Source organism: Molothrus ater, chromosome Z (assembly GCF_012460135.2).
Source record: "Molothrus ater isolate BHLD 08-10-18 breed brown headed cowbird chromosome Z, BPBGC_Mater_1.1, whole genome shotgun sequence".
Classification (NCBI taxonomy): domain Eukaryota; kingdom Metazoa; phylum Chordata; class Aves; order Passeriformes; family Icteridae; genus Molothrus; species Molothrus ater.
Genome location: NC_050511.2, coordinates 49,313,552 through 49,325,921, shown reverse-complemented (window position 1 = coordinate 49,325,921; position 12,370 = coordinate 49,313,552). Strand labels below are relative to the sequence as shown.

The window sequence follows — 12,370 nt, the reverse complement described above, 5'->3', positions numbered from 1 at the left end:
TTATCCTTAATCAAGGGCTCTCTTTTTTCCCTTGTCTCATGCTCTACCAATGAGGAGGTATGCAAAAAACCCAACAAACTGGGAGGGAGCATAGCTGGACAGGTGACCTGAACTGGCCAAAGGGATATTCCACACCACAGAATGTCACGCCCAGTCCATAAACTGGGGGGAGTCACCCAGAAGCTCGTCCAGTCTGGGTCCAGGAGTGGTGTCAGGCATCTGTCAGTGGGCAGTGAGCAATTGCATTGTGTATCACTTGGTTTTTTCCCTTTTCACTATTCTTCTTCTTTACCTCTATTATTGTATTTTGCTTTATTTTCAATTATTAAATTGTTCTTAGCTCAACATGAAAATTTTTCTTTGATTTTCCTCCCCTTTTCACTGGATTGCAGGGAGAAGGGAGGGAGGGAGTGGCTGTAAGGTGTTTCATTTCCATGGACCTGTGGGCTTAAAACCATGACACCACCTCACATATCTGACCCTGTTTGTACGATTGATTGACAATATAAATACTGAAACAAACAAGCCTGTCTGACTTCTGTGTTTATTATGCGCAAAACAAAGAAATTTCACCAAAAGGTTCAAAGGACTCATCAGACATACATAGTAGAAACTGTATTTTACGATAAAAGCCTTTTCATTTGATATACCATCACAACTACTTGCATAAGTGCTGGATTTTACCAGTATCCTGTGTTACTTCACAATTATAAAATAAAATAGAAAAAATAGTTTCACTTAAGCTTACAAGACTCACTTATCCAGGACTAACCATTTCCCATTTCCTGTAAAGAGGATTAAAACAATCCGCATATAGTGCAGATATTGGTATGGATCTAAAGCAACGAGTTTCTCAATACAGCACATTTCAACATAGCACCATGAAGTGGTATAGATCAGCAGTAGAAGTAGAGTAAGTTCAGTTCAATTAATCTTACTTGGCCTGGGTGTGGAAAACCTATCCAAGGAAGCAGAGAAAAAATTGGAAAAAAAGGACAAATTTCAGTGTTAACTGAAGGTACTAGAAATGTTTCTAGAATCACTAGAAATGTCTCCAGAATTTCTGGAAACATGAGAATGTGGTTATGACATTGCGATTAGTTCAGCAGAAAAGCTTGGGAGCAATAGAGCAAGGGTCTAACAAGAAAAGCTGTTAACATTCGCACATCTATCTGAGGATGGCAAGGTGAAATTAGTTCTGTATTCTTTCTATATTTAACTGAAACATATATAGGTGGAAGAAAGATAAGTAAACATGAAATAATAAGTAATAAGATAAACACAGATGAAGATATGCTCACAGCCAGAGGTCTGCCAAGAGTGACAAGGGAGGCAGAAGGAATGAGGGAAACTTGCAGAACTGTAACTGTTGTGGAAAATTGAAGATGACAGAGAGTCTTGCCTCATCTCTTCTCCCTTATCGGTCCATTCCTGGGAAGCTACACTGTGTGGAGATGTCCAAATCAGTCATTAAGTATGTTATCTAACTACCAGCAGAAGCATGGATGTTTTGTAAGAAAAAAAACCTTCCTCTGAAAACTTTATGAAAAAGCAACTTAGGCAAATAAGAGGCACACAGAAAAGAAATAACCTGCTGAAGATTACACAAAGACCCCCAGTTTTCCAATCATACCCATTGACAAGATGGACTTTATAGTCCTGATCAAGTAGCATACTGGAACACTGGTGGTCTCAGTAAAGCGTAAAAAGAAGTTTGGTTTTTTCACAGAGGATAGCACATCTGCCTCTCCAGCCTTTCCAGCTCTCCCTTAGGCAGGACCAGCTGCTCATGAACTCTCTCTAAGGACCAGAGCGGCAGGAGACTGAATCAGAATGGAGTCATGCAGCTCATACTCTATACCAAACCTTGCAATTTATTCCATTGAGGCATGGAATGTGTGATAATGAATTCCACACAAGAAACTGAAAAATTAAGGCATGGTTTCCCAGTATGAACAGTTTAGTTTTCTTTCTCAATTAGCAACAGAAAATGCTATCGATTTTTAATCCTTAATGTAGACAAAGGTGTTACTTAACTATTTTAACTATTAACTTGAAGGACACCTCTGGAAATGCTGGATAACAGAAATGGTATCTGCCCAGACCTGGAAAAAGCACTCTCAGATGAATGCAGCAACTGAAAACTCTTTTTGGCTGTAACTCTTCTTTGCTTCTAACTATGAAATCTGCTGTTGTACTTTAAACCTTAATTACATATTATAGAGAGACAGAACATCTAAGATTGTAAGAGTAGTAGGCATCAGAATCTTAGCAATTCAGAAACTTAACAATTCCAAAAAGGTGCAGCATATATTTAAAGTGGTAAAACACAAAACATAACTTAGGAAAAAAAAAATATCACAAAACCAAAACTCCTGCTTTTTTAATTTCACCAGTTAACATCTCTTTTGCTAACATATAACAAAGCAACTTGTGAAGGGGAGTGGAAATAATCAAAGCCACTTGATTCTTTCTTACAGAAGAAAAAAACATGTATTAACTGGGAGTATGCCATAGGAAATTGGTTAATTGTACTTTCTTAAGTGACTCTAACCAGATGTTACACACTGGACAATTAACTAGACAATTATTTAAGGGCTTTACTCAGCTGTAATTATAGAACAGAGATTAAAAAAACTACACTTAACACAGGAAGGTCCTTCCTTAAATTAGTTTCACATGCCATTAAAGCAAGCAGCTTTTGAGCAAACTGCAGTTTTATAGATTGGTATATTATTTGCAATTACTGCTAATTGCTATGAGCAATGATTGCAATATCTCTGGAACACATTAGTTGCTGACTACTTGAATGTGGCAACTTCATGGCTAACAAGTGTACGTGTCACTGATGTATCATTACTTGTAAGTGACTGACAGAAGTGTTCTAGCTTTATAATTGGAATTACAATAGGCACTTTATCTCGCATAAGGGTAGGTCTATACTTTTGTTCATAATAGGCCAGTTTATGTGTGCAAAGGTATCTAAAGTAGCAGTTAATCCTCAAACAGTCTCAGCTGGATCACGGGATTATTCATGTAATCAAGTACAATACAAGTACTCATTATCAGGCACTCATGCAGCTGGAATAGTTGAAAGACTGTGACCAACACATGGGATGCATGATAACCTGCTTGTGAAGGAAGGTTCTCCTTCACACACCACACCATCTGGAATAAGGCAAGACAATAAACATCCCACTCCAGTGACAAACACATTTAAACTGTCCATGCTGTAGTACATATGTGACATGCAGATACCAGACACATGCTGGCTTTGAAAGAAGGGCACTTTTTTTTCTAAGCTGACTTCAAGGAATAAACCATCAGAGAAGAGAGACACTTTCAGTCTCTAGGAATGATGATGCAATCCCTGCTTGTGCCACGTCTCCTGTAGTAGATAAACGTACAGCCTCACAGGCTACGGCAGCAGGTGGGGGATGCACTGAGCTGTGGAGACAAGACCTGGGGAGAAAAAAAATTCCAGTTAAAAAAATCTTACAAGTTATTCGAGACTCAAGCATAGACCTGACAAAGAACTTGTATCACTCATATTGATTAAATACATGACAATGCTTCTGAAGTTTTTTGAAGACGCATGATGGTGCTAAAAATCCTGATCACTACAGCCAGCGTGAGATGGGTAGAAAGCATTCCCATAGGTTACCAGATGATTACCTGACCAATGTTAACCTTGGCATCAACAAAACTGATGCCCAGTGCAGATCCTCAGAAATCTGGAGTTATGGCACTGTCCTTATGCATATGAATGGGCATCACATACAAAAGAAAGGAAAGAACTAAGAGGAATGGAGCAAGTTATATAAATGACAAACCACTTTAACAACAACTATGGGCTAATGCATTTTTTAAAATGAAAAATATAATATCTAAGGACATCAAAAGTCAGACTTCACCTAGTGAATCCAGTTCCAGACTTTTACTTCTTGAGGAACAGTTGGAACTGCTGTCAGCAACCACTCTAGCAGGAATTCACACCCTGAATTCCACCCATTGTGGAAACATAATTCCTGAGACAGCAGACATGTGGCAAGCTGGTGAGCACTTGAATACAGTGGCTCTTTGTGACAGAAGCTTACAGGGACCCCAAGAAATAATCCAAGACCATTCACCTGACACCATGGCAAGATCAGCCATAGCTATGTCATTACTGACAAGTTTGTTTAACCTCCTCTTGCAGACCACCCAGAAGCTGCATTCAAGCAACTGGTTCCCATGCCTCCTCTCCTACAGTTCAGAAGCACATGGGCATGCCGTACATGTACCATTGGCACTACCAACAGGGGAAAGTTGATCTTTATATAGTGGCATTTTGTATATTTGCATATTATGCTTCTGGCCAGAATCTTCTCTGACAGGCTAAGCAACTCACCACTAGAATGCCCTGTTTGTAGTTAGATTAAATAGATCCCAGGTCTCTCTTATTAAATTCCACGCTCTTTCTCTCCTACTAGGCCACATCTCTCTTGGAGTACAGTGTCTAAAACAGGACCGTGGTTTTACAACTGGATAGGGCAGAAGGCTGACTTCACGTGGGTTTTTTTCAAATCACATTCTTACTCAGAAAGGCTTTAAACTGATGGTTAATTATAACTAAAATCACATTTGTTATTTAAAATATTCTAGATACTTTGTAAGCATTGTGAAGGGTCTTATCACAACTGACATCTGGGGTTCCCCATCTCTGCCTACTGCTAGGATGCGGCAGTTTTAATTGCTGTCAATGCTTCTGTCTGGTATTCCTTAGAACAGGAGAATGGATTCAAAAATTTCTCTGTACATAGGATCAAGGGCCTAAAAGATACTTGCTGACTTATTAAATCCTTGTCCCCTACAATATACCACTGTCAAATTTACTCAATGTAATCAGCTTCCTAAGGATTTCATTTTCCCTCACTCCTTTTGAAAGAAGGCTGAAGTGGCAGTTCAGGGTCTCTCACAAGTGGCTCACACTCATGCATGATTCTTCCAGTACTGTGTCATACTTCAAATCTCTCTCCTATCACTATGAACCTAATTGATTTGACATAGTTTTGAAAAGTACTTATATCCTTCTGCCACATTTTAGCCAGGGAAACTGAAATAACTGAGAAGCCATGATAGCCCAGGGAACCCCTTCCTCCTGCAATAAATCCTCTGTCAGGAGTCAGCTACTTTAGAAATCAAGACAGTAAAAGCCCCTTCTTTCTCAAATATCAAAGCTGACTCTGAAAACATTTTCAAAATCCCCCAAAACAACCAAGACTGCAAACTCAAGTTTACCACTGCATTCTAATACTAAGGGAAGCCTAAAATCTGTTTATTCTGTTTATTTAGTAACTTAAAGAAAAATATGAGACCATGGAACCTTTCATTCAGAATTTTGATTGCAAGAACTGATTTGAAATGTAGACAACCACTAACAATCCAAATAAATCTACTTTCTTCAGCCCTATATATGACTAATTCCTTCTGTTTCAGAGCACCAAACAAGCAGCTTAACCAATCAATGCTATATTTCATAGTCTCCAAGCTGGAGGCTCCTGACCTTTCAAGGGAAATATATCAGAAGCCTATTCTTGTAGATACGCATACTGAAACAATAACAAAGTCATAGATTTTAGTGAAGCGGTATGTAGGCATTTCCAATTACATAACTTGCATATTTCTTTTAACTTTGAAAGACAGTTCATATTTCAGAAAGCATATTTCTTTTAACTTTCATAATGACAGTTATGAAATTACTGACTCTGCTTGAAGGATCATGAAATATAAATTAATAAATCTCCTAAAAATTTTAAACATGTTTTTATCATGGCTTTTAGGTATAACAATTCTTTTCAGGCCTTTTGAATAAATTTGGGAAGACAAAAAATTAGCTCTGTACATAAGCAAAGTGCATCAACATTTTGACAGCATATAAATTTCACGTACTTAATTCCCTTTAAATCAGAACACTTCTGTACTAAAGTCCAGATTCTACTCACTGTCTTAAATCCTTCCTTTATTAAGATATGCCCTACATATTTCTGATGCTTTGCCAGAAATTGCAAAGATACAGAGGACATCAGCCCAAGCAATGGACAGCATTAGTGGCCACTGAAAGCACCCTTGATTACAGTTTCTAACCACCCATGATGCCTAAACCAAGCATGTTGGCAAGAAAATCTAACTGAAAAGAAAAAACACATGAAGGAGGACTGCAAAATTGGAGGCAGCAACATCACATACCGTGACACAGAGAATGACAGGAACAATATAAGGCAGACAGCAGCCACTGACCCTAATCCAACAGCAGTCATGTATTGTAGAGTGGGTGATAAATCTGAAAGAAAGCATCAAACAATTCAAACAAACCAATCAAATAGTGCAGCATCAGTCTGCTCATAGCTGAAGTATAGCAACAAAACCCAGATGCTGGATGTACAGCTCAGTTAATGAGAGTAATGGAGCTGACTACCTAGTAGTTACCATCCAGCTGAGGAATAAAGATTAATTAGAGTATTAAAAAAATTATTGGTAAAAAATATACCTGCCCTTATAGCACTATAACACCAGTTTCCATCAGCAAATTACACATCTCTAGAGAAGATGCCAGCCCTGCATAAAGGTTACAGAATTGTCTTCCCTCCATATTGTAGACTGAACATCATGAAAAACCCTAAAACTTCATTTAATTTCTTTGTGGCAAAAGAAAGTGTGCTTTTAATATAGTTTTCTACCATTTTTTATGACAATGATCTATCACACAATATCTAGCTAGATGGCACCTGAAACAGGGCCATTTGGATTAGATTTAATTTGCAGATTTGCCTTCCACAAGTTGAATTAAGAAATATTTCTCAAAGGATTCAGAAAGCAAAAAATACTCTCAGCATCTCCAGCTGCAGAAGTACATTGGGGTAAAGGACACTTTGACTATAAGTCCATTGGATATAAAGGCAAATAGATTTACACCAAAGGCCTGACCAGTCCTTCTCTCTTCTTTCTTTGCTCATTCTTTTAGCCCCAAAACCAAAATCCACCTATTTGTAAGACAGTCTCTGATGATGTGCTGCATGTTGATCAATGACAAATTCAGAACAGAACAGTTCTCTGTCTTTCCATAGTTATTCTACAGCTATGCCTAAACAGTCCTAGCAATGGAACCATTGAACTTAAGGAGTCTTTGATCTTAGCACAGTCTCCACAACAAAGAGCTGCCTGCATTATATTCTAAGTGTGGTGATAAATGAGCTAGTTCCTAAGAGTAATTAAAGAAAGAGTAACTAAACAAAACCTAGAAATAAACAGAGTTGTCACCACAAGATCAGTTTTAGTAATAATTTGATATGGAGGAGGTGCATCTCAAACACTCCATGTGCCACATGATTTGACATCATTCCAAAATACTGCCTCATTTTCCAGCATTACTGCCTTTCCTAACTCAAATTTGCAAGACTTTCAATTCAAAAGCAGATTTTAGGGCTCATAGGAGACTACCTTCTTTGCTACCTTCTTTGTCAGCAGAGGCAAATGTTTGCTTTTTGCTGAGACATGAGGTGTGAAGAGGAGTTTCAGCTATGGTGGAAAGGAAGGAAACAAGTGGATCCCAAACTGCTCTGACCAAAACTCATTAATTGGAAATATTTTAAAGTCAAAAAGTAAATCAAAATAAAACCACACTGAGAAATTTACAGGGTTTTAAAGTTATGCTACTTTTATACTTAAGAAACTGTACTTACCAGTATTCAAATTAGCCATATTTTTCATTTTTGCACAGTATCTCCTGGTTTTTTTAAGACTGTAAAATTCTTGATGGACCATCTGAACATTCTAAAATAAAAAACATCGCCTCTAAAAGCTAAAGCATATTGTGGCGATGTGTTTCCAGTTTTTGTTGTTGTTGGGGTTCTTGTATTTTGTTGTTGGTTTTGGTGGGGGGTTTTTTGTTTGGATTTTTTTGTTTGTTTTTTTTTTCATGGTTTTGTGGGGTTTTTTGGTTTTTTTTACATTTTTAGTTTTAGTTATTGTTTTTGTTCTTTAACTGATTTTTTAAATCTTTAGACCAATATAAAACTATCTTAAAATACACTTCCAAAATTTCACATTTTCTGTGCTTCAAAACCTTTGTGCACAAAAATTGCTGTAAAGATTTGGATGTGATGCAAAGAAAAAACAACAGTGAAAACCAGGGAAAAACAGGAGAGTCCATTTTAGAATGGACTGCTGCATCCATTGGAGTAGAATAGTGAAGAGCAAGGAAATTTTTCTCTCTCTAATCTTTTCAATCCTTGAAGTCAACAGATCATGAATGGCAAAAGAAGAAACAGCCACCACAATTATTAGTTTATGCTTCCAAGCAAAGCCATGACAACTTAGATTTTTTACTGAAGGAAAAATTTACTTACTTTTAATTTGTGCCCAAACAGCACAGGACTGTGTTCTTACCTAAAAAAGAAAACATAAAAAAATCCCTGTTTCTCATGAGAAAAAATTATTGTTATTAACACCCTCTGAAAGAACAGTCATCAAAAAAAATTACTATTGGGAATGGAGTTTGTTATTCCCTTGGTATCAGCCTCTCTTATTGTCTTAAGAGATTATAAATTATAAAAATAAGATTAGACATAGAACTTTGCTGAAAGGCTGTCTCTAGCTTTTAGCTCATTATTCTTTCTTTCTTTTTACAACCTTCCATCCATGGAAGGCTCTTTGACATTGCTTTGATCAGGGTTCAGAATTTATGAAATGTGAAGATAAGGATAAATATGCTGTGTTAACTCTCTCCCAAGAAGAACATGTATGTTAAAGTCAGGTATCTGATGGCATGTTTTACAAATACTAGATGTAGCATTTTCTTCAGTTATGATAACATGCTTGGTAATTTTTAATAGCTGTATAGAATACTGACAATTAAAGAAATATTTATCATGGGTCTGCTTTTGCAGACTTGTTAAGCAAGTTCGATTTTTTTACAGTAAGCTTTGGTCTCTGTAGAGCATTTTTCCCCAGCTCTTCATAGTCATAAATACACAAAAACTTCTATTCTAGGTTCTATTATCTATTGTGTAATTACTGTGAAGTGTATTTTTGTAGTGCTTCCTGCTAAATGACTTTCACAGACTTTCACATAATACATACATGATACATGCATTTTTCATATTGTAGCAAAGTGTGTGTTATGATGTTCTGAATAACAGTATGTTTGAGAAAGGCTACATTGAAGCTTTTGGATTAAAGGATGAAGGCACATTTGTGTGATTAATCTCATTTCTGTGTGTCTGCATGCTGAATTGTCGAATCTCAATGATTCTTAAACCCATTATTTATCAGGACTTTTCCGGTTAATTAAAAAGACAAAAGACTGACAAGAAAAATCTTCTCAGAAGTGGGAAGATAAAGGGATGGGTTTAGAAACCCAGTCAAATGCCAGATTCTGGGGCAGAGGTGCGAGTGCCATCATTTTGAAATAGCTACCTTCATGACACACGCTAGTGTGAAGAAAATCAGACATCTCCTGCCTATCAGAGAAGTTACAGAGGTCTCATGGATCTCAGAGAAACAAAAAATAAATGGAAAGTAAAAGCCTCACAGCAGACACCCTTTTCAAGACCTCCAAATCTAAACAATGGAAAGATGAACACGATAATATGTTAGGGATATTCAGTAATAATGTTAATAAAAATCAAAACCAAGCAATGATTTTGCAGCATGATGATACAAATTGTACCATTTTTAGTATGAAAGGATACAGAAGGGACCCTTAAGGATGCCAGAATATGAAAGGGAATAATGAGAACATTAGTGAGGAGCCTATTACATCTATTTCTAATTTGTCTGTATTCAAATGGAAATGTGCTAACAAGTAAAAGACACTTCAGAAATGCTGATTTCACAGGTATTAAGAATTGAGGGCCAAGCAATTTTTTTAGAAAGAAAACTGAGCTCTTGAATCCAAATGCAGTTACTTAAGTAATCAAATTTTTAAAAATGTGACAAAACCCAACAAACCCAACAACCTGCAATTCATAATTCTGATTTTTTTTCAGCTGTCTAATACCAGCAATTGCACAAAATAAAAGGGCATGACAACTGAAGATAAACCAATACTTTTGAAGCAGTCCAACTTCCATTTTGAAGAAGCACAGCTGAAAACCAAAGTAGTTTGGTATTTGCAACCCCAATAACGATTCATAACTGTTGCATATAACTCTGTGGATTTCATCAACCAACAAAAACCATACAGGGAAGTGTACCTGAGGGAGATGATGCATTTTTAATGGTAGGAAGCAAGAGTGACCTCTACAAATAACTGTAATATTAATCCATCAAATCAGTGGCCTAGAAAACACATCTGCAAATATCAGCAGTGAAAGATCAAGAAATAATCCATAAGAAATAATATGTCATTTAGAAGCATCTTCACAAATGGCTGCTAAAGATGTATAAGAATCTACTTTGTTCTGTGCAGCAAAAACCTCTGCAAAATAAAAGAAATTAAAATACTCCAGTATTAGAAAACACTGAGGGGTAAAGAGCTAGGGAAGCCAATGCATAAACCCCCAGGATAAATAAACTAAGCTCAAAGATATATTTAGTAGTGCTTGAAGAGGCCAAACTTGTATATATTTTACTGATTAACAATCCTGCTCCACAGAGCACATTTTTCTATGAAATACAGTTCATTGTCTAAATTCCAAGATATTTTGGATGGCAATGTTAATAACATAACACTACTTAAGAAATGAAATGCCTTCTACTGTAAATTTTCCTACCTTTCCCCTCACACAATTAATTAAAAAATTATGACAACAGACTTCTATCAGGATCCAAAACCACTTCATCTCTGCTATAAAAATTTCTCAGACTATTGTTAAATAGTACTGCACAGATTAGTAGATACAAGAATCCTCTTATTACATGCACTTGTTTTATTTCATTGACTTTGAACTGAAGCAGTTACAGGTAAAAGGTAAATCCTTTTACTCTACAAATACATTTTGATAGTAATACACTACTAGGAAAACAGTACTTTAGAATATGCATAAATGAGGATGTTACTCACTATTTCTTAACAGAAGCTGTTTTAACTTACTGAGATTTGTGTGTAGGCTTCCAAAATTGCAGAGAATCATTTTTAAGTGACTCATGGATCAGTTTTTGCATGCCTCCTTGCTTTGTGCTGTACGCACAAAGTCCTAAAAACTCTATTTTGATGGCACGGTAAGGTGCTGTTTAGGTGTTTCTTTCTTTATTAGAGGTTGCCTAGCTCAATTTTTGTATTTGACATTCAGGAATTGTATTGCACACAAGGAGGTATCCCTTTCCCATACAAGAAAAACTTTCTACTGCTGAGACTTATATTATAAAAAATTTAAAACTGTTGACTCCTGAGATAGATACAACTGGAAAACTAGATGATATGTACATTTTAGAAACTTTTTGTTTCTAATTAAAAATACATATTTACTGTAAAATTATAAAAATTAATGATAAAAATATGCTTTTTTTTTTACAAGGCTTTCTCATTGGAGCTGGAGCTTACATTCACTGTCTTTTGGAAGGTAACAACACATAAAAAATATATTTTTCCATGTAATTTGGAGAATTGGGATATTTTATTATAAAATATTTAATTAAAAATTAAAATGGGTGACTTCATCATTGCTAAGGAGTGATTTTCAAATTATCATACTAATCTCTTCTAGTAAATTCTGGCCCAATACAGGTATCTTCAATTACTGTGGGCAGGGATGGCCATTCATTTTTAATTATTTTCCATTGTTTGACTTTTGGCATTCAGAGTTGCTTCAACATTACAATGACCTAAGTACCATTAAGGAATTTTAAGAGATATTTAAAGAGCTTCAGATTTAATCTGTCAACTAGGATATCCTCAAAGTGTCATAAAAATTTAATACCCAGCTAACATTTTCGTCTTTTCCCCCAGCAACATTTCATTCAAGAGGTGTAAAGAAGAGGTTTTAAAACATCCATTACCTTATTCCACTCACTTATTATTTTCAAAAAAACACAATACTCTTCTCCCAGCTTTAAAGGAGCATTATAAAACTTCCCATAATAATGTCTGTCTCCAAGAGCAATTGACATATTATCAGCAACATCCTTTGCCCGAAATTCAGCTGCCACATATCCGTTAATGTCAGCGGTGTTACTAAAGAAAGATGTAGCAGCAAAGGAGTCACAAATAAAAGTGCTTTGCAAATCCAGAGGAAGCACAATCACTTGATAAAGACTAGAGTGAAACAAAAGAGAAAAGTAAATATTAGCCCTCATTTCAATGAAATAGGCATCAGACATTAATTAATCCATACTGGTTTTTTTTCTATTTGTAGCCTCTTAACTGTTTTTTATTAACAATGTCCAATAC

General features: G+C 36.1%; 1 protein-coding gene across 1 annotated transcript in view; it reads right to left on the bottom strand.

Annotated features, from left to right (window-relative positions):
* Window positions 1-526: 526 nt before the first annotated feature.
* SUSD1 (sushi domain containing 1) overlaps window positions 527-12,370 on the bottom strand; it is a 49,965-nt gene continuing 38,121 nt past the window's right edge. The window contains exons 13-16 of the mRNA XM_036403760.1: window positions 11,980-12,235; window positions 8,388-8,427; window positions 6,229-6,322; window positions 527-3,462 (exon numbers count right to left, since the gene is read on the bottom strand). Coding sequence (XP_036259653.1) covers window positions 3,324-3,462; window positions 6,229-6,322; window positions 8,388-8,427; window positions 11,980-12,235 — 529 coding nt within the window. The 3' untranslated portion in view covers window positions 527-3,323. The remainder of the gene's footprint in view (window positions 3,463-6,228; window positions 6,323-8,387; window positions 8,428-11,979; window positions 12,236-12,370) is intronic.